The sequence below is a fragment of the Anoplophora glabripennis genome, unplaced genomic scaffold (genome assembly GCF_000390285.2).
Source record: "Anoplophora glabripennis isolate ALB-LARVAE unplaced genomic scaffold, Agla_2.0 scaffold47, whole genome shotgun sequence".
Classification (NCBI taxonomy): domain Eukaryota; kingdom Metazoa; phylum Arthropoda; class Insecta; order Coleoptera; family Cerambycidae; genus Anoplophora; species Anoplophora glabripennis.
This window is the reverse complement of record NW_019416342.1, coordinates 849,437-873,158: the sequence shown is the minus strand read 5'-3', so window position 1 is coordinate 873,158 and position 23,722 is coordinate 849,437. Positions and strand designations below refer to the sequence as shown.

The 23,722-nt window shown below is 33.7% G+C and overlaps 1 protein-coding gene across 1 annotated transcript; it reads left to right on the top strand.

Moving 5' to 3' along the window:
• The first annotated feature begins 3,697 nt into the window (after positions 1–3,697).
• Positions 3,698–21,326, top strand: LOC108906437. Its single transcript, XM_018709676.2, has 7 exons — positions 3,698–3,761; positions 13,059–13,250; positions 13,687–13,790; positions 16,185–16,537; positions 16,667–17,589; positions 18,444–20,117; positions 20,688–21,326. Exons 2-7 carry the CDS (start codon positions 13,091–13,093, stop codon positions 21,149–21,151), a joined length of 3,678 nt encoding a protein of 1,225 aa, XP_018565192.1. The 5' UTR covers positions 3,698–3,761; positions 13,059–13,090; the 3' UTR covers positions 21,152–21,326.
• Positions 21,327–23,722: the final 2,396 nt, after the last annotated feature.

Genomic DNA, 23,722 nt, shown 5'->3' with positions numbered 1-23,722 from the left:
TGGGCCAGGGCTATAAGCTCTATGGAAACATTAAAGAAAAAGTAAAAAAAAGAAATCAGTAAAATTTGAATACGTTTTGATTTGAAAAAAAAAAGATCACGCAGTCACCGATTACCGATATGTCAATCTTTTTTTTTCTGGGGTGGAAATCGGGCTTTTTGGGGTGGGCCGTGCACACCCCTGCCCTCCTCTAGTTACGCCCATGTTCCGAGGATGTACGACTAAGTAGTATCTCTATAGAGTCTTAAGAAGATCAACTACTGGTTCGTCTTGATGTTGTATGTGATATCGTTTATGGTTTATGCATAGCGAGCAGTACTTCATTTCAGTTTAGGAGTATCTCAACAGAGTTATCAAAATAGATGGATAGATCGAGGCGCTCGCCAGCTCGTCAAACCGTGCTCCCTAGGTCACAGGACATAAATCCCCTTGATTACTTCCTTTAAAAGCTTTAGTCTACGCAATGCCGATTGAGAAAAGTGGAGGCATATGTACTCATGTTAATGGTGGACACTTTCAACAGTTGATGTAATTAAATTTGGTTTATATTTCCCAATAAAGTGGGTTAAAAAACGGGTAACATGTATATTTAGTTATTTTTAAAAAGGTAGAAGTATTATCGGGTGTTTGCATTTTGCGCCATTTGTGCAACAGATTATTGACAATAAAAAAAGACAGTGTGTCAGCTGACAGTTCAGGGCTATTAAACATGGGGCGTTACAAGAAAGAACAACGTATTTTCATTGATGAGCAATATTTAATAATAAAGGTTTGGCAGCTACAGTTTGCAATTTTCGGGCAAAATATGGTCGGAATGTAACTTTATCAACTGTGAATAGATTACTTAACTCAAAAATTCAGGGAGACTGGATCAATTAGAAACACTAATTTCGCACCGAGATCAAGAATTGGATATTTCGAGAAGCTGTCTACAGCGTATTCTCACGACAGATTTGCATCTTTATGCTTACAAAATTTAAATGACTCAAGAACTGAAGCCTACTGACCACGAGAGCGAAGAGAGGTCGTTGAATGGATTACGGTCATTATGGAACAAGTGGACGCTGATTTTTCGGAAAAAAATCATCTTCAGCGATGAGGTTAATTTTTATCTTGATGGTTCGTTAATCGACAAAATGGTCGCATTTTTGTGGTTTAAAAAATCCACGCGTGATTGTTGAACAAATGCATCCACAATATGGTAAATGCGGATGGTTACACAATAACAGTTAATGGTGCTCGCTATCGCGACATGATAATCCAGTTTTTGTGTCTAAATTGGAAGATATGGATGTAGACGACGTTTCAACAAGACGATATCACATGCCATGCAGTTCGAGAAATAATCCAATTATAGCATGAGTAATTTCCTGGTAGTGTAATTTCTCGTTTTGGTGGTCAGAATTGGCAGCCCAGACCATGCTTTTCAACGCCGTTGGATTTTTTCTTTGGATTTTTTTGAAGTCTAAGGTTTATGCCAACAAGTCCACGTCTTGAAGGGGGAAATTGAGAGCTGTATCAACGAAATTCAATCGCATTTATGCAAAACGGACGTGAAAAATTTCGACAAGAATGCGTATGTGCCGTGAATGTCATTTTCCCGATATGTTATTCCATAGATAACCCTATACTGTGGATATATTTTATGGACCAATAAAAAACGTACAATTTTGAATCAAAAACCTGTGTTTTCTATATTTTTCTATCTAAATTTTATATTTTCATTGGTTTCTATGGACTTTCACTGTTATCGATATTTATTTTGTTACTATGACTTGTTACTTAATATTCAAGAGTAATATTTAGAAAGCATAGATTTTTGAAATGTGAAAACTAACATTCTACATCCTCTTTATTTTTGTTGGTTTCGTTCACAAAAAAAAAAATTGTGGGCCAAAGTTGTATGAAATTTTCTTGTGAAGTGAAATTTTGCATTTCGAATAATTTTATTAAGCTTCTGTTTTTTTTTAACTGTACCTATATTTGTACATGTTTAGAGTTGATCGTGGGCAAATGACATATATATTATTCAGTAATAATCACTAGCCTGTCATTTAACAAACTTCTGTGAAATTTTGTATTGTTTATTGTTATAATAGGAATTTTTTAAAAACTCTCTTTTTGTTATTAAATAATAAATATCTCAGAAATTAATGATTTTAGCTATAGGGAATGCCTTATAAAAATGAAAGAACATAAACTGTATTTTCAGTTTTTAAAATAAAATACAGGGTGATTCATTTAAAAAAACTGAGAAAATTATGTGCTCGAGTTTTGGCTCGCCCTATATTCAACTGTTGCAATAATAAAGAAATAACACTTCTCGTAAAACTGTACCAATATCAAAAAGTGATGCATGCAAAAATTATTGTTAAGTTGTTCTGTTTAGGATATACAGGGCGCTGAAATGGGAATGATTCTCATATACAATTGACCATAACTTTTGAAATACCCTGTATAACATAATTAAACCCTTTATTGAAATAATATGTGGTGTCCCATTTAAAAAATAGTACGTTTGGTTCATCCTGGTAATACGTAACACTCTGTATACACGAAAATAATTTTAAAATGTGCAGTTTTAAGTTGGCTACAATTTTGTAAATAATTTGTTTTAATATCTTCTATAATGTCGGAGATATCGTACTTCGATGCACTAATGCCGCACTGTGTATAAAAATATGAAGAATGGCAGTAAAAAAATATATAAGTTTGGCTTGTATCTTCGAAAAGCAAAATTCAATTGTTTTCCTAAGTATGGTTCTGAATTATCAAGAAATTTTCCTACAATTTATTTAGAGAAATATCATTAAAATGGAGCTTTAAAACACTATAAGATAGTTCTGGAGCTTGGTAGAAAAAGGGCCAATGTCCATTGCAGTGGACATTGGTCGTTTGTCAAACGTTTTAAAAGTATTTCAAGGACCAAAGTCCATACATTAGCCCTTTTTCTATTAAACTAAGACGGACTTGGGCCATTTTAAAATTTAAATAATTAAGGCTTATAATACTTGTTGACATTGGCCCTTTTTGTGATGCAAATATGTAACATGGGTAGTCCAGGAGACTCAATGGCTGTTAAATGTAATTTTTGGACATTGGCCCTTTTTCTACCATGCTCCAGAGTTAGGAAAAGAACAAATGATTTCATTAAAATGATATAAATGTTACATAAAGAGAGTATAACCCGAATCCTTGCTCGAAGGTCGCCTCCAAATTTTGGAGAGCGATGCAATAAGCTATTTTTAAATGAAGTCGGGGTGGAAACTCATGAATTAATAGATGCTGATAGATATTACCACCCACGTAGACGATATTCGCGTCCTATGAGCTCCTGAAAAAAACTCTCAAATCGGCCGATTTCCATCCCTTATCGACCAAAATCATTGCGGCCGGCGACCCATATTTATAGCACGGAATCGATAAATAAATATTAGAGGGCTCACTTAGAGCCTATCCGTCGTTTTCCAGTATCAACTATTGGAAAACACAATAATTTAAAGTAGCATCATTTAATTACCTATTTAAACATGTATATAGTCCCGACGTAGACGTCGCAGGGCCGCAGGGCGCAGGTCCTTGACGTCAAACCGCCTCCACATTTAGTCTGGTGTGGAAAATACAACAAGGATGTGTTACAAACCGGGTTGTTGTCAGTTTTCCACAAAAACCACGCCGCGGTCATCAAAAATGTCTGTGATAGTGTATTTTTCATCAGTTAGCTAAGGAAATCCCAACTGTTTTTTTTTTTACAACGACAAGTAAGTGCCAGTTATATTTCTAAAATAATAGATTGTTATTAAGCAACCCCAAATTCGCATCGCTGTCATTTTGACGGACGTTCGCCCCGACACCCATCGTCGGTTTGAAATGCAGGTAAAATTTGACAGTTTGCGACCCGCGTTGCGAGACAAATTCTTGAATGAACGGGGTACAAGACACATTGATGGAAAATAGGTGAAAGAGACAGAGAAACGATCAATAGGGTATACCGAGTCTAAGATACCGCTGTTTGATCTGTGCTGGATAATACGGCAGGGCTTCGTTTTCCTCTTCAAATCCCTTCCAGCTACATTATTTTAATAAGCTAGTTGGCGTGGCATGTTAATTCGCCATGATTTTTACAGCGGTGCGATAAGGCATCTCGTTGATAATTTCATTCAAGATATATTAGATAATGTGGTGCTTTAGCACGTTTAGCACAATCTTATGTAAATATCAATTAGGGATATCACTATTTATTTAATAAGCATGTCGCTTTTATAGATTAAAGTTTTATTTATTAATTTGTTTTTGTTTCAAACCCGTGGCTATCCACGAATAGCTATTTAATTATTACTACCTAATGTCTCGTATTAGAATTGTTAATTATGTCATTAGACTACATTACTTTGAATAGAAAAATTAACCTTCTTTCGAAGATACGTAAGACATTTTTCCAGAAATAACTTTTTTTAGATATATTTATCTTTCAAAGAAGTTTATTTTGGTTTCTTGATTTTTTTTCTCCTTGTCTGATTCATTATATCCTCCCAATAAAATAACCCCACAGAGAATTCTGGGTTGTAATATATGTTTTATGAATCACATTCTGATACTGCGTAGAAAAGATCTCTAGACCTTTCTCATGTGATGAGGGTTTTGGGTGCAGTTTTATTTTTATGTTCCTTGTTTCGCTCCGACTGACGTTTTGCTGAAACAGTTACTGATTCCAAAAGTTGCGTGGGGTCGTTTAATGTTCATCATTCCTAAATATTGAATTTCATTGCTTCATCAGTATTATCATTGTTTGTTAGACGACTTAACCAGTAAAGATTCAGCAAGGTGTTAAAATATTTATGTAGATCAGGGATCCATTGGAAGAAGCTAGTCTTAACGTAATTATATATAATTACTAATTTTGTTATCCGTTTTTTGAGACATAAACCTGGATGATTTTGATCAATTACCGTTCTGTTAAAATATTATCGTAGGGAGATGTTTTTATTGTAGTGCTCTTCGGTATATCTTTAACAGGAATAATTTCTGCCTGTTCCCAAAAGATGGTGGCTACGAGATTCCTACTAGAATATTGTGTGAAGGTCTTTTTCAAAGTTATGGTTGCTGATTTCCAGACCTATTTAAGTGTCATCGCAGTCATTGTTTTTGAAAAAAGTTAGCGTCTGCATCAAGTAATTACAAACGATTTTGAGAAATTTGCTGCCTAAGCAATTTTTATTAAAACTTCATTCATGTTTAGTTCACTTATCATGGAGAATTTTCAAAATACTGTATTTAATGTAGCAGTTGACAATTTCAAACATCTTGGAGAATCTTTGTTGTCACTTTCCTTCAAACATAAGGATTGATCGCGTTGAAAGTCTTTCACTTCCCGAGTTATCTTCAATGAATCTGCGACTCAATCCAAACTGACTTGATTAATGTTTTACTTTAAAATATCATGAAATTTCGTCCTCATATATTGTATCATTTGTTTTGGAATATTTTTGGGACTATTCTGTCTTGTAGTTAAAAATTTTATAATCCAAATCACAAAACACAGAATAACGAACGACTTGAAATTAAATTTGGAACACAAGTGTCGCTATTGAATGTTGTTAGAATAGGTATAATATATTTTCTAGTAGACTTCGATAGGTTATGGTCTAGAAATATATGAAATCAAAAATAACATTCAAAGTATGCCTTTTCAGCTGAGTATCCCTTAAGCCCTTTTTCGTGCATCCCCTCAGTATTTATTTTGTTCTGTCTCGACCACTCGACCCTGATCCACATTTCTCGAATGTCCGTATCATTATTCCAAATATGTTCGAGTCTAGACTCAGCCATTCGTCAGATATTAAGTTGTTTTCTGCTTGTCCTCCGTTTAGTTCCACATCGGCTTAAGCCTATGCCCATCCATGTAATATCTGGCGAATCACGAAAAAAGATGGAAATGTAGGTCAGGAAAATAGATTGCTTGGCAAACGCAATGGCTGACAGGGATCCGGCTAATGACTTCGTTATGAATTTGAATTTTTCGGGGGCGGACATTCGATCTTAAATATTGTGGACTATTATTAGAAGCGAAAAAAGGGGATATTGTAGTGCTCGATGCATTTTACCATAACAATTTTTAATTAAGCCAATTCTAAATTGAAACAGTTGTGTTTAAATCACATTTAAAAAATTTGTTGCAAAACTAAATCGAAATTATATACGGGTGTGTAAAGAATGGGCCATACTTTCAGGCTAGCTTCCTTGAATAAGGTAATTTAAATCAACTTACCTTAGTACCATCTTGCTTCCTTCAGAAGTTATAGGTCCAAGAAAGTAACTACCTAGTTTTTTATTTCACTTTTTTACGATATATATTTATTTTTAATTGCAATTTTACTCAAATTTTGGAAAAGTAGGTTTTTTGTGTTATAAATACTTGTTTTTTGATTTAAATATACAGAGCGTTCTGAGCGCCTTTGCTGCTATGTTGTTCTAAAATGTTTTTTTCAAAGTATTTTCAAATTCTTGCATTTCAATATAAAACTTTATCTTATCCTCACTATTTCACCCTAATTTAGAGGATATTTTAGCGTTTTACTAAAAAATGCCCTGGCCAGCATAAAAAATACACGAGATCTACAGGATGTCCGCAAATTTCACCGACAAGCCCATTTTGCACATCTAAAAATAGAAAAGTTACAGAGTTATAAAATAATAATCTTGTTAAGGATTTGCGTTATTTATTTTTCAGTTACAAGATGTTTTTATTCCTACTGACACTTAGCAAATCTATAATTTCACTCCGGTTGTTACTTTCTCATATTGTAAGTGCCTCACAGGACACCATTTATTCGAATAAACCCTTTAAAACTCCCAAGCTAATCGAATATAAATAACAATGGATATGACACGAAATGTTTCCTCCGCCTCCGCTTTTGGCGAAATTTTAATTTCGCCTACACCGCCTGGAGGCTAAAAGCCATTTAATTGCATTTTCAGCAATCTCAGTGGGTGTAAAATTTGATCGACGCCTTTCCACGAAGGGCGGTCTCCTTTAAGGTAATGATAAATGCAAGTTTGCATACGGCAATACATCACTACTTGGCATGGTTTAAGCGACCGGAGCTGTTGGAAAGCTGCAAATTTCTGTCTGGAAATATTCATTGATTTATTTTTTAGAGAAAGGATCGGAAAAGGTGATATCAGAAATTCAATAAAGAGAAATAAAAGGGATATTTTGTTTACTAATATTATTACAACATGGCATTTTGGAACGGAACAAAACGAAATTTACCACCAATATAATAAAATTGTTTGAGGACATAAATAATTAAAATATGTTGTTGGCCAAATGAACATATAATAGATATTTTCTACACATTATATACAAACTTTTTACCTTTAGCAGAAAACTTTTTTAGGGGCGTTTATGAAACTCATTAAATTTTATTGCTACGCGTTTTTATAAATTTTTTATACACACTTCGGAAAGACTAAACCTAACTGGTTCGTTTTTCTTTTAAATGCCCTTAGTGGTAATAATAAAGAAGGTACCTTTCTTTATACAGGATGTTTCAAGGTGACGGCCCATTAGAATTATTTCAGACTACTTCGATTTGAATTTTGAAAATTTGGGATCCCGGGTTTTCGGGCATGCCCTTTTCAACCGGAAGTCGCCATCAACTTGCTTATTTTAAATGAAACACCCTATATATTATTGCAATTTTGGATTCTACGTGTTATTTTAGGCGAACTTTCATAAAGGTTTCCTATTCCTAAAATTAACCATTTTCGAGATATTTACTTAAAAAAAAATGGAGAGGAACAGTGACAAGCTTCAAACTATGTGTATTTTATAGTAAGAAAGATAAAGCAACAATATTTATAGGGGGTATAGCTAGACCCCTAAGCTTCCCATCCATACTTTCAAAATGGCTTAATTGCATAGAGGGTGCTAGAAATTTAATGCCGAGTTTAGTTCAAACCTTCATAACTCTGTTTTTTTAAATGGAACACCCTGTATGTTTTTCTATAATCGGATATACAATTTTATTATCTTTCGAACGGTATCAGGAGTCCCTATACTTATCTCTTCTAGTTTTTAAGTTATCTACTATTTTTTGTGTAATCACCTAAAATCATGTAATTTCTCGCGAGAATAGCTGTGGAATTTTTAGCAAAACCTAAGACTATGAAGGTCGTGTCCGTGGTCGAACTCAAAATAAAAATGCAATAAATGTAGAATTTCATAAGAAAAAAGTTAATTGTGAAATATACCAAAGCGCTGTCCTTAATAACTTATATATTTATGGGTTTAATACATAAAATAGGTTTTCTAATAAGGTTTGAAAAATAAAACTGTCAGCGTACAACTACTGACACTTGGAGGGAGAAAAAACAAAAAAATGTACCTTTTTAAATTTGAAAGTCACGTTTTTTTCAATACAATTTGCAGAGAATTTGATATTAACGTGAATGTAACTTTAATATTTCGGAATTCTGCACATTTTTATGAATTAATTGTCGCATCTCAAAAAATACAATCGTATTCAATTTATTATTTATTGCAAGAGGCGTTTGTGCCAAGAAATGCGCTTAAACTACTTTTTTTCTGAGGTAATAAGTTTACTCGTTAGCCAAGTGACAAAAGTTGCGTTCAAATATCTTTATATAAAAGTAAGCTAGCTGCAGTAGAAGGCGCCAGTGGTCTTGGCATGCGAAAAACCATAGCCCTGTATTTTATATTACCAAATATATCAAAGTAAGTTGATAGATATCATAAAAAATATAATAAAACTTCCTTCAAACGGTTGGAAACTTATCATTTTAAGTGACAAATTTTTGTATTCAATATTTTTGCCTGAATTTTGTTACCGCGGGTTTTTGGGGTCGCTGAATATGAATCTGAAATCCGAATCCGAACATTCCTGAATAAAAGATGGCGGATCCAATACGGCGGATGTTCAAAATTTGAAGATTATGACAGAAACTTGTTATTCGGTGGTTTTTAAAATCGCTAATCACGAATATAAAGTTTTAATTTGGGAAGCTTTAATAGCAGGGCTTACACCTTCAGTGCAAAAGTTTTACCGAGGTCTGATAAATATGGTTATTTAATGAAACTTTCATTATTAAAAAAACAGTATACATATAGTTATAGACGTAAGGAACATCACATTGAAGCTGTTTTACATAAGTTATGACAAACCTCACCTCAAACAAACAGTGCCTTACGTGGGACCAATACCGTAATTTGCATAAAATAAAGTACATATGCGGTTCAATATAAATCCGCCAGGTTTCAATGATCCTTTGACAAAGGTTGAGTTCACCGTCTGTTACGGAAAGTTATGACTTGGTCGTGAATCAAATCCTTTCTATATTTTTGTTGGTTTCAGTTTTCATCACAAAACCGTTCGCATTGCAAGAATGTATGAATAATTTATTAAGGAATCGATATTTCAGTTATCCGTATTGATAGTACTTTTTTGAATTATAGATTACAATACGAAACAGGAACGTCAGTAACGTGTGTTTTTTATGGATCTGTTTTTTAGCGCTAAATATATTCTATTCCAGGAAGGGTAAACAAATCCAAATATACATATTTGTATTAGAATATATTGGATGTATTAAAGGAATAACGTTGTATATAACTGTATTAAATTCTAAAATAATTCTAAATGGTAACCCCTTCAAAATTGTGTATATAAAATTAAGAGTTAGATTTTAGTCATTAGGAAGCAGTCGAACTAAAGAAAAAAAATCTAATAATCCTATTTACCATTATTGTTATTGGATATATTTAACATTTTGTATAAGTAACATTTGTATTATTTATACATAATGTAAGAAATATTATTATTGTCAATGATTAAAAAATAATAAAAACAAATTTAATAGTTATTTAACTAAGTACAATAAGCTAATGGAAATTTGTATTTTGAAATTTTTAATAAACTTAAAATTTCTACCGAAAAATAACTGATATTAGGTTAGGACAAAGTATGTTATATTATGTAAAAGAATTCTGAGGAGATTTGTTTTAAACGCTCAGTATACAGTGTGTCCCGTTTTTCAGGTTAACAACTCCGGAAATGTGAGAATAAGGCTGTGGACTTTCCGCAAGTCAATTTTTTGCAAATAGTACCCTGAAGGGAAGTTATATTCTACTAATCATTTTATTGATGTGACAAAAGCCTGGCCTTTTTTCAGGAAGTGGTATTAGGCATTTTATTATTAAAAATACAATATTACCAGGCTATTCAACACCCATTAAAATACCCATATATCAAATTTGAACGACAAGTATTGAGTATTATTATAATAAGCAGGTCAAAGATTGCCATGAAAGTGAAAACAAATACCAATCGGACAAACAAAAAATACAGACATTATAAATTTAACACTTTTAATTGCGACCATAGTAAAAATAATAATTAACGTACAAAAAATGTAGGTAATGAATTATAAACCTTGCAATTGCCTTAGTATAGAATAGAAGATTCCAACGCCAATTTAATTAATTTCTACTATTTTTTTTCTTAAAACCTATTTCAGAAGTTAATTTTGAATCCGAATTACCATTATCGAAGTAATATTATCTTACCTCTGGTATTATCCATACCAAAACTGAGCCATTTTCTGTACATGTACCTACCAGTAATTAATTTAATTACTTAAAAATTAATACGATCTGGATACCTTATCTGTAAGTCGTTTCCTTCAAATGAAACTCGATTTCCTGAATAGAATATCTATATTCAATATAATTCTATATATAATTTATATTTATTTATGTGTCATAGAGAAAATATAATAAGATAATATGCTTTTCAGCCTTTACTTCTATCACTGAAACTTGCTTAGGAAATGTCGCTTTATAAACACCTGTTCATGATCGCATGAGTTAATGAAAAGATAACGAAATCATTTACAATATACACATAGACATAAGTGACCACACTGAGAGANGTTAACAACTCCGGAAATGTGAGAATAAGGCTGTGGACTTTCCGCAAGTCAATTTTTTGCAAATAGTACCCTGAAGGGAAGTTATATTCTACTAATCATTTTATTGATGTGACAAAAGCCTGGCCTTTTTTCAGGAAGTGGTATTAGGCATTTTATTATTAAAAATACAATATTACCAGGCTATTCAACACCCATTAAAATACCCATATATCAAATTTGAACGACAAGTATTGAGTATTATTATAATAAGCAGGTCAAAGATTGCCATGAAAGTGAAAACAAATACCAATCGGACAAACAAAAAATACAGACATTATAAATTTAACACTTTTAATTGCGACCATAGTAAAAATAATAATTAACGTACAAAAAATGTAGGTAATGAATTATAAACCTTGCAATTGCCTTAGTATAGAATAGAAGATTCCAACGCCAATTTAATTAATTTCTACTATTTTTTTTCTTAAAACCTATTTCAGAAGTTAATTTTGAATCCGAATTACCATTATCGAAGTAATATTATCTTACCTCTGGTATTATCCATACCAAAACTGAGCCATTTTCTGAACATGTACCTACCAGTAATTATTATAATTACTTAAAAATTAAAACGACCTTAATTGATGTGGATACCTTATCTGTAAGTTGTTTCCTATAAATGAAACCCGATTTCCTGAATAAAATATCTATATTCAATAGAATTCTATATATAATTCATATTTATTTATGTGTCATAGAGAGAATATAATAAGATAATATGCTTTTCAGCCTTTACTTCTATCACTGAAACTTGCTTAGGAAATGTCGCTTTATAAATACCTGTTCATGGTCGCATGAGTTAATGAAAAGATAATGAAATCATTTACAATATACCTACACATAGACATAAGTGACCATAACGTTATTGATATGCCATTAGCTGTCAAAAACATTCAGTGGCAGGATATGATACTAATATATATAATGGGAAAATAATATTTTAGAAACTTTGTAGGTAATATAAGTTAGCTTTGAAGTTGTGATGAGCTAAAAGTACTTCCTTCGAGTGAAATACTGGGTTGCCAAGTTAAATGAACTAATCTTAACGTAAATTAAACTAATTTAACTGTTATCCTATTACAGAAGGTCATACTTTTCTAAGACTACCACCATCCAACTTGTCCCGAACCCTATCGAACTAGTTTGGGCGTCACTCAAACAATTCACCTCCATTTTGATAGATGTAGAAAACTTGAGCAATTATTATTTGGACGTTGGCACCACAAGAATGGAATACTGGTTAACAAGCCAAAAAAATTGAAACAGAGTTAATGACGATGATGATGATCCGGTTGGTAGAATACCTGCGGCTGAATTTCGTTAATAACTCTCCGAATTCCTGCCTTTAATTGAGGGTATTCATTTGAGCAGCACAAAAAGTTAAATAGGATCTCTCGATATCGTCCTCCATTGGCAGTCATTGCGGTTCCAGCCTTCATTTTCAAAAAAGAACGGACCTCACCACACTGTCACTCGTTGGGTATACAGTGGTCGTTCTTGAATAACCCAAGGATTGTTTCTGCCCCAAATTCGACAATTTTGCTCGTTCACATACCTACTAAGTTTTTTATTGTCTGTAACCGAACCTGTTTGTTCAAATTTGGCAACTAATCTTTTCACAGTTATTTCATTCGGGACGTTCCTTCTGCCGAAAATTCCACGTAATTTGAACACAGTCTCAGCTACACACTCTCCGTACTTGTAATGAATTTTCACAATCCTCCATTTTGTCTAACCGCAATTTGTCTACTACAACATGTGACCCTGAACAATGTTGTCAACTTTTTGGAATGAAAATGGCGCACAATTCAAATTCTGCTTTACTTTTGGGACACCTTACATAAATAATTAGATTTTATTGTCCATCGTCATTATAAATACAATCAAGTGCAGGCAATCTACTTTGAAATAAGGTCAAGTAGGTAATTTATATAAAACCTTCACTCCTATAGCGAACTCTTTCTTATCTGGGCATCTCGTTTACAAGATGTAAATGTTGCTATTTATCTCTTATCGATTCCTTTTTTGTATCAACATGATTTTGGAACCTCTGATTTATACTTCAGGCTGACCCTGGAAGAGAAGTGGAGATTTGGACATGACTGTGGATGACCGAATAGCCAGAAGCGTTGCTTTGGAGCAAGCCTACGTGCATGACGTATACGAACAGTTCTACGACAACCCCAGAAGTAAGCCGTGGCCGAAGGTACAACATTTTCTGGAGGACCTCGAGCCCGGGTCCATCGTCTGCGATGTTGGTAAGTTTTAGAGGAAATATCCAAGACAGAATACTCTCTGATGAATAGGTACAGATACTGGTTATAGATGTCACCTCACGTTAATTTACTTTTAATTTTAAGGTGTGAAAAAATGCCAAGAAAATTTTAGATACCAACTAGTTTTTAGGATATTGACTTTTGCAAAAGATTGTATTAATTTTTCAAATCTTAGAGAAAATGCATATATTTGATAAATTGCATTTAAGAACTTGTACAAACAGAATCAATCAATTTATTCTTCGAAAACTATTTTAAGGTGATTATTTCATCATTTTATCGATTTATAATAATTTAAACTAACATGCGATACTTTAATCATACCTGCATGTTTAAATCTTAATTTTAAACTAATTCATTGATATTAAATAGTAAAAGTGAAAAATGTTTAAATATGTATTACTTACAATTATTTCAGGCTGCGGGAATGGAAAATATTTAAACGTAAACACATTAGTTTTCAATATAGGAGGAGACAAGTCAATGCGATTGAGTGAAGTAGCAAGAGAAAAGGAAAACGAGGTAAGTATGAAAGATTTCTTTGTTCTATGTTAAAAAGTATAATGGGAAGGTTAATTATTTTAATCAGTCACGTGTTATAAATAAAAAGTTGGATATAAAGTTATTTTTCAGCTGAAAATGACACGATTTGTGAATATTTCAGAATTACTGGCGCATTCGCCATTTTATCGAATTTTCAAATCCGTTTATGTAAAAAGAAATGATTATATTTGGTAGTTTAATGTGATTCTGTAACCTGTATGGCATATTTTTATAAAAAATTTAGGGGATAGGAATTGTCATTCCGTATAAGAACTTCAAAAGAAAAATATTACAGCACTCTATATTGTATCCTATATCATCCAGTATAGCACACTAACATTTATGAGAGGTATTAATTTAAATAACTGTGGAAGTTGGCATAAATACTTTTTTTTAACTAAATAGGTACATAACAATTAGACTATTCTGTCTATCAACTACGGAAAATTTGCATTTGAAGATTTTTTTTAATTTGGCGGTTATTCCAAACATTAACTTAAACAACTTAAAGAATTAGTCAAGACATATAAATTTAAGACAAAATATAATTTAATTATAGTACATAGTTATTTAATTATAATAGTTTTATTAAGACATAGATACTTTTGATTTCATCATATCAGAGGAAAGCCACACAAAAAAAGAAGTTGCCTGTACTTTTCATACGACATAATGTTATCCGTGGTATTTTTGCCTCGATCCTGATCGCGAATCTGGTGACAGAATTGAGCCAGAAATTTCCTAACCTCGAAAAACAGGTCAAAAATAGCAAAAATTCACGAAAAAGTACAAAGTACAAATAAAAAAAAATTGTTTTCTATATTCAACCTCAAAAAAAAAACGGGTCAGATATCACGAATTTTAAAAAAATAACAGATTCACGCCAAATTTAGTATTCGGGGGTTTTCGGGGTCGCAGATCATGGATCCGAGGTCAATTTTGCAAAATTCAAGATGGCGGATCCAAGATGGCCGACCAAATTTTGAAAAATAACACATTCGCGCCAAATTTGGTATACGGGGGTTTTCGGGGTCACTGATCACGAGATTTACAAAATTCGTTTTTAAAAATTTAATCAATTACCTATATACTTTATTACCTGAGATTAAGCAGAAAACCGAACAAGATATAGCCGAAAAAAAGAAGGTTAAAACATGATTGGATACTCAGGTTATAAAGTAAACAAAAATATTACAAAATCAATTTCGAATTCGTGATCAGCGATACCGAAAAACCCCTTATATCAAATTTGGCGCGAAGGTGTTATTTTTTGAATATTTGGTCAGCCATCTTAGATCCGCCATCTTGAATTTTGCAAAATTGACCTCGGATTCGTGATCAGCGACCCCGAAAACTCTCGTATACCAAATTCGTGATATTTGACTTTAATTGACCCGTTTTTTTTTGAGGTTAGAAAAAGAACCATCAAGTGACACATCAATTCTGACCGCGAATTCACGTTCAGCGGGGTCTTAATCAAATAAATGAACATTTGAATATAGAAAACAAAATTTTTTGTATATTTCCTAGCACTTTGTCATGAATTTCTGCTATTTTTGACCTGTTTTTTGAGATTAGAAAATTCCTGTAGTGTGACAGCTCAATTCCGACACCGGATTCGTGGGCAGGAGGAAAAAATATACTACGGATAACATAAGTCATATGAAAAGTATAGACAACTTTTTTTATTTTGTGTGGCTGTGTAAATTAACAGTTGTTCTAAGCGTTCCGCGATTAATCGTCTCCGTCGATCGTAAATACCGATTTCAAAAATGAAAATAACCATTCAACATTTACTGAGGTCATATGCGCATATCTAAAACAGTCGAAGTTTTTAACGCTGTTATTTTTACTACTGGTCTATCTGCGTCATTGTACAATAATGTGTAGGTACCTACATCTCTGCCTCTGATCTGAAGCTTCACATCGATCAATTTATTGAATACGTATATGCATCGTACATTTCAGGGTCGTAATTTGTTTTCATGCAACTGCTTGAAAAATATACTTTTTTGCAGAAGAACAACTTTATCACAATAACACACTTCCCCCTCATGATTTTGTCGCATATACTACACAATGTCGCTTCCACTTAATTTATAATATCAATACGCTGTTCTGGTAATTATGAGCAGCTTAAAAATAATTTAATTTAAAAAATCTAGTACAATTTTTCTTTACGTGCTAGACATTAATTAGTGTTAAACGACTGTCAAAATTTAGTTTATGGCAATTTATTCAACACTAATTTCCTGTAATTTTAGAAATATTTAATTCTGATTCCACCCCTTTTATATCAAGTACGGTTCATCCACGGACCTCAGTTGTAAGATAATTAGAATCAAATATCCAAACCAAAAATTTCTAATTTAGGTCATAGTCTTGGACAACCTAGCTCTTCCGTTTAGAGATGAAAGCCTAGATGCCGTGGTTTCCATAGCCGTGGTCCACCACCTCGCGACGACAGAAAGAAGGATCCGGGCGTTAAGAGAGTTGGCAAGGGTCCTAAGGATAGGTGGTCGCCTCATCATATCCGTATGGGCGATGGAACAGAGTCATAGAAAGTTTGAGTCGCAGGATGTGCTAGTTCCCTGGCGACGGCCCAGGCATATTAGTACCCCGTCGTTGGAGTTGACCTCGACGACCACCACTTCGGAAGACGACGGACAACCGGCCTACCATGCCTATACTCAGACGTCCGATAGTGATTCCAACAGGTCGGTGAGGTAAGTACAGAAATTTCCTTGCTTAATTAATTAATTATTTCATTATTTAATTAATTAATCTAAAATTATTATTAACTGATTAAAATTTGTTCATTTTGATATTCATTTTATACCATTACTCCTTTGTAGGACGAAGGGAGTGGTGCGGAAGAAAGGCAGAAGCCGTAAGGGTAGATCGATTGATCCAGGCCGAAATTCATCACCCAGCAGTTCCAGTCTTTCCAGTCCAAACGAAACGTGCTACAGCTTCGTCCGAAGGGCTATACAAAAGCTAGCAGGCGCCCGAAGAGTAGGAGTGCACAGGCCATGGTTTCTCGAGAGCTGGACTGCTTGCGCTAAGGAGACTCAGCAAAAACGATACGATTCCGAAGCTTGCAACTGCTGCGACTGCATGGAAAACGTTCAGGACATGCCCATAGAGCTGCGAAGAATAGACGACGATGATATGCCGCAACGCAGACAGACTTTCCCCTCATCTCAACTAGTCAACGATATATCCTACCTAAAATCGAAAAGTATGACTAATATTAAGACAGTAGAGAATAACAATGTCGTAAAATCACAATCCAATGCACAGTCATTATGCGAGGAGACAGTAGTGGAGACGGAGGAGCCAAGTACTGTCGTCGTCAAGACCACCTTGGCCAAACCCAAACTGGTGAAGCAGAAAAAGTCCATATGTGAGGAAGACGCAGAAGAAGCTCTAGATCAACCTACAGATATGACTAAATTAAATCTCTTGCCCGAGATAAAGACGTCACTGAGTAAGTTTAACAGAGGTGGGGTTCTGAAACAGAGGTCTCTAAACGAGGAGTTGATGTCCACAGACAGGTTGCAGGAGAAGGAGAGGCTGCGACAGAACATTCAGAAGCAGGCGTCGCTGAACGAGGACCTAATCTATCACCGCTCACATGCTTTTGACACATTCAAAGACTCCGTGTTTTATGTTTCGACCTCCAAGCGGTTGCAGCTGATAAAAACCGGGTTCACTAATAAGCTGAAGAGCTCGACGACGAATATTGAGAAAGTAACCGGAGCTACTTTAAAAAATGGTAAGGGCGCTTTTGATTATCGATTACATCGGCAACTGATAGGTTAAGAAACATTTTAGTCTTTTGGTTCTCATTCCTTTTACATACTTGTATAGCCTCATAACCTTCTCAAAGTGAAAGCACTTACACGACCTTTAGGGGGAGAAATTCAATTACTGAACTGAGTTCGATCTTAATTTATTTCAGGTTGAACGTAAATTGATAACTAATTGATTGGACAGCTGCTAATTTCATTTTGTAAAATATTAAGGTCACTTCCTTGTGTACATAGAATCGAAGGTTGAGCAAAAATTATACAAAGAATTATGAAACTCATTAATTTACAGAGCGTAAACTTAGATACTATTTTGTAAGCATAAATCTACATTTTTTTATTAACCATATGAAATAAAAAAAATTGGACAAATAAATATTGGTTTTCTGTGATTTTCAGATGTTTTTTAATTTTAATTTTGAGCACTTTTTGAAATCATTAAGAGGCAAATTTTTCGTCTGAAAAATCCATTTCACTTTCCACTATATTCATACTTAACACTTCAATCTTAACATTTTAACATTAATTTAATACAGTTCTCAAAAAAATATTGCGTAATACACAGTTTCAAAATTGCTTTTCCATTTTCGAATGTTTACTCGTCGACATGCACAAAAACCATATTTGAATACAAAAGCCATACTTCGCAACCTAGATCAAAATAACTATTTCTGTTGTCTCTGGGCAACTTTTACTATGGTAAATTATTAATGATTGGATGTATTAAGACATACCTATCTCCCACAAAAAATGATTTCTGTATACTAATGATAATAATCCTTTTGTTATTTTATTCAACGAAATATATTCTCTTTTTCAGGATTCGTAAGGATGTTCCAGAACTGGAAAAGCTCCGACATCATATCCCCCACAATTCCAGAGGACGAGACTGTAGATAACTTAAAAACTCCAGCGCCTATTGTAGATGAGAAGAAAGACGTAGTTAACGAAAATGGAGAGAGGCGACCTTCTAAAGAAGACGGTTCGGACTCGTCGAAAGACAGCAGTCTTCAGAGTGACACGAGCGTGGATTCCGAGGATTCTTTCGCATCAGTGATTTTCGTCCCTAAATCGGATCCTATGTCTCCTACAAATCTGTCCCCAGGACCCACATCTCCACGTATAAAAAATTCCTCAGTTCCGAATTCTCCCAGAATCAAACAATCCTCTTGTCCCACCAGTCCCAGAATTAAGCAGATGCCGTTAACTGTTTATCCACTGACCAAGCAACTGAGTTCTCCGAAACCATCCACAGAAAATTTCGCTGACAAATCAGGCAGGGACCACATTATCACAGAGAGTACAACAAGGGAACCTAGCAAGACACTAGCACAAAAGTATTCAGTACAACAAATACCGAAGTTCAAGAAAACTAGTTTAAATACTCCTAGTTTAAGTACTACTCCAGCTAGCCCAGAAAAATCACCAGTAGAAGTAGCAGAAACAAGAAACGAGAGACTGAAAAAAATTAAAGAACTACTCAAGCAAAAGCCCGGGTTCGGAACTAGAACTAGAACTAGTAAATCGTCATTCCCCATAGTAAGGCAATCGTCCGTTTCAAACGGGAAAGTAGAAGCAGTCGCCAAGCCACTGCCAAAGCTGCTGACCCTGGAACTGTTCAATCCCGAAACTGACGATAAAGATAGCGACTCCAGCTGTGTATCCTCACCAGACTCAATAGACAGTGTTATTAGTGTTAGTAATGAAAGAAAATCACCAACAACTTCTAGATTCAAATTTCCACCAACGAATAGCCTGCACGACACTAGGGGCATGAGTTTACTAGCAGCAGCAGCTGACGTAGCCAATAGTCTAGACGAAGCAGTAGATAAAGTAATTAAATCTAGTCCAAGAGCGAAGAGACGGCTACAAACTGGAGAAGTATTGTCCATTCTGCAGCGCACCTACACCTCAGACACCACACCTTTGTTAGGGGAAGAAGCCGAATGCACCTGGGACGAAGACTGCCATAAGCATTTAACAGATTTCGCCGATAAACTCAGTGAGAAACTATTGCAGGAAATCGACCAGTATCAAGTGAAAAGCAGACTGTCGAGTTCCGTGGACAACTTCGACGATCCGTACATAAGCCGGTTAAGTGAAGAACTGAAAGACCTCTCACAACTTAGCGCAGAAATACAGAAACAAAATGAATACCTAGCTAAATTGAGTGTGAGTGACAGCTTGTTTGGCAGACCATGTGTGAAATGTAAACAAAGTGAGTGCAAGTGCTTTAGGACTAACAACAAAACCAATTTACTAAAAAGTAATCTAAGAAAAGCGAATGGTGCTGAATGCTCGTCGAATAAAAATGATAGTTTAGGTCAGAATCTCATAGATGAACCCTTGCGTAATGTAGATAGTTTCACGACGTGTGATACAAAATGTACTGAAAATCCGAACGAAGCGGAAGTCACTCCTGCGTTGAATTTGCCTGCCAGCAAGACGTCAATCAAGATGGGTACCTCTACTGACTCCTGTGATTCAGAAAAAGGTAAGCATTACATCTGTGGCATTAAATTTTCTTTCTGCAAAGTCCGTGATGATGAAACAATTAAAATGTATGTATTCTAGGAGTAAATAAATTGAATTAATGGAATAAAAACGTTATTTCTTGGTTATATTAGGTTATCCTGACCGAGACGAAAGAGCGGGCTGATAAGCACACCATATGTGTATTATATTAACGCCACGATTGCAATATAAAAAGTTAAGCTTCTTATAAGATTACTTATTGTTGGCATCAGACTAAAGCCTCTAAAATACAGTTATATTTCTTATGTATGTATAAGCAAAGTTTCAGGAAAAGAAAAGTTGAACATAAGTTAAACAATAATAAGAAAAAAACTGATGATATTGCGTGATACAAATAATATACAGACTAACTTTAGTATTTGTAACCAATAAGGAATTAAGTTGGCAGAGTAATTTGAAACACATCTTTCACCATCTATTAAAATAATAGCGGTACCTTTTAATTTTTTTTTAATTAAAAGAGACTGCGATGTATAACTCTGAAGCCCGTTATTAACTATCTGTTTAGGGTTCTCCTCATTTGTTACAGGAAGCAGCACAAATTCGATGGTATCGAGCGTGGCCACTTCGATCAATTTCGGTCAGTCCACGGAATCTACAGACGGCTTATCCGAGTCTCAGAAAGACACCAACTCCATAAGCCGGTACAGCGACAGGGGCAGCACAGCGTCTCTCGCCTCGTGTCCGGAGTGGAAGACCATCAAGTCCAGATCGGACAATCGCCTCTCTAGAGAGGACAGCACCGCAAGTCTCGAGAGTGCGTACTCGAAGAAACGCGACAAAGCCATCCTAAGCGACACGTCCCAGGAGTCGTTGCCCACCGACAATATTGGAGGTGAAATCACTTATCACAGATATTATCACGTATTTAGAGAGGGGGAACTGGACCAACTGATAGAAAAATATGTAGAAAATTTGCACATTATATCCTCGTACTACGATCATTCCAGCTGGTGTATCATTGCCGAAAAAGTTCAAGTCTGGACTATCTGACCTGGCATTTATCTTAAAGTCAAAGCACAATGTATATACATATTCTTCTTTATAGGAAAACAGATATAGAGCGGGCCTTTCTTTCAGTCGGGAAATGGGTTTAACGGGGGCATCGCAAACATTAGTTTTTTTTTTGTTTTAAAAGTTCAAGCTGAAAATTTCTGCAAATTAAATTTATAATACCGACTTTGATTCAATTTTGGATTTTTTAAGTTTATTTCATTGGCACTATTTGCCAAAACCACGGGTGCTTTTAAAAATTGACATTAAAAAAAGTTTATACAAACACATGACGTCACTTTCATCATTCTCTCTATGTATCTGATATGCCCAAAACTACTGTATAATTATAATTTCTAAAATTATGAAAATTGTGACTATCATATTTAAATCCTTAATTGAAATTATGTTAGATAATTTGTTGAATGAGGAAAATTTTTAATGAATGATAATCATTTTTTAACTTAACTATGCTCTACCTTAAGCTTAATTGTGCGATACTTGAAAGTCTTGAAACCACGGAATAAAACAACATCTTCAATCCAAAACAGCTATCTTAAAATGTTTCTATTAATCCATTTTTTTTTTCTAATTCTCAATCATTTGATGTTGTCCGTGAAATTAGAGTATAAACCTGTTTCCCGACGATGTAATTAGTATTTCATTGCTGAAAATTTTCGCCTGCATTAGTAAGGATTAAATAGGTCCTTTATACTGTTTTAAAATGTTTATAAAGCTAAGAAACTTATGTTTTTCTATTATAACTGTTAAGCTCAAATATTAGAGAAAATTTTCGTGGGTGTATAGCCGATCAAATTAGTTGTTATATTTTTTATACCAATGAAATTATATCTCTGTAAAACCGACCATTACAAATACTGATTTTTTCAAATAATTTCAAATTCGCATCTACTATAAGATATGAAATGCATAACAGGGTCCTTTCTTTATATTAAGAATATTGTACAGTATTAGTGTTTGATACTAACTGGTTTTGCTTACTAAGTATTTATATTTAAAATAGTTAGCTTCGCTAACATGGTTTTAGTAAAAAAGAGGAACAATATGTGGAAAATTTTAGACAAAATGATTTTGTTACATGTTATAACCAATTTACGTTTTTTCTTTCAGATTAATTCTTTTTTAATTTTAATAATTCTTAAAATATGTTTTCTTTGGAATACATTTTTATAACAAGGCAGTGAAGGCAAAGAAATAAACAATCATTTAAAACGTTCTTTCATACACTCAAATTTTACTTCTAAATGACTATAGTAAAACCATATTGTAATGTTTTTTGCACATTTCATTTACTTGCAAGTACTTCGATCAGTTTTGACTTACTTCTTTTCTTTTGTTAACATTTTATTTAATGCTTTTATCTATGATAAAGGTATCCGATATTCACCTGTTCTTGAATACTTGAAGAATTTCGATCATAAAAGACTTTAACTTTCTTAGATGATTCTCAATAGTCAAATCACATATTCCACCAATTCCACCAGTAGTCAAATTTAGTTATAAAAGCTACTGTCTTTAGATACTGCATTTCTGACTAAGCTATTTTCCTCTTTAGTAACTCCAAAGTAAAGAAAACAATCTTATGCATTCTACACTGGCTAATTTTCAAAATATTTCTTTAGTGTTAGTGCCTTTTGATTTTTTCGAAAAGAAGAAGTAACAGTAGTAAGTAGAATGTTGGTTAGGGGAACAGAATGGTATACATAGAAGGCACATATCATGTCCATAAAACTTTTATCTATTAGTTATACCTATCTAAAATACTGTTATTTATTATTCAATTTAGAAAAAGAACAACGATACTGAAGCAGAACTTAAACAAATCTAGATGTTTATGATGTATTTTATTCTCAATATTATATTAAATCCATTGGTTATATAAGTTGCATATCTAATGGTCTTCAAATAAAGGGAAAATATGGATCATTAGACATCTGATACGAGATTAGTTATTGCATCTTTTAGATACAGAGCGTTTAGTGTATTTTGATAACGATATTATATTCTTGTTTCTAAAAAAATATATTTGATAATTGTTGCTATTGGCACTACTGGTATAGTAAAGGAATAAGCTAAAAGAAACATGTTAAATCGTTATTATTAGTTTTCTTATTGTGATTTAGCTATATACCTTTTCAACGAAAGAAAGACATCGATTATATTATTGATTTGTCACAGATTTATAATAACTACTCTTATAAATATTAAAAAAAAGTTAATATTTATCGACGCTCTCTATCTTAAAGTAATGCAAAATGTGTATAGGTATTTACTGTAAAAGTATAGATGTCTAACAGATATTCTATATGTTATAGCCAACATATTCACAATTTTTTCTTAATTAGTAAATCAAGAAATAGATTGCAAACTTACGCAAAATATTTTTAATACTTGGAAAACTAACAAAGGCCCTTAACTCTTAAAAAGGTAGATGTTGGCAAACAATTTTTATCATTATTAAAGGCAATTTGTATGTATTAGACTTGAAGTTATTCAAAGTTTACAATAATTTCAGCAGCAGGTATTTGTAATGGTGTAAGAATTTCATCT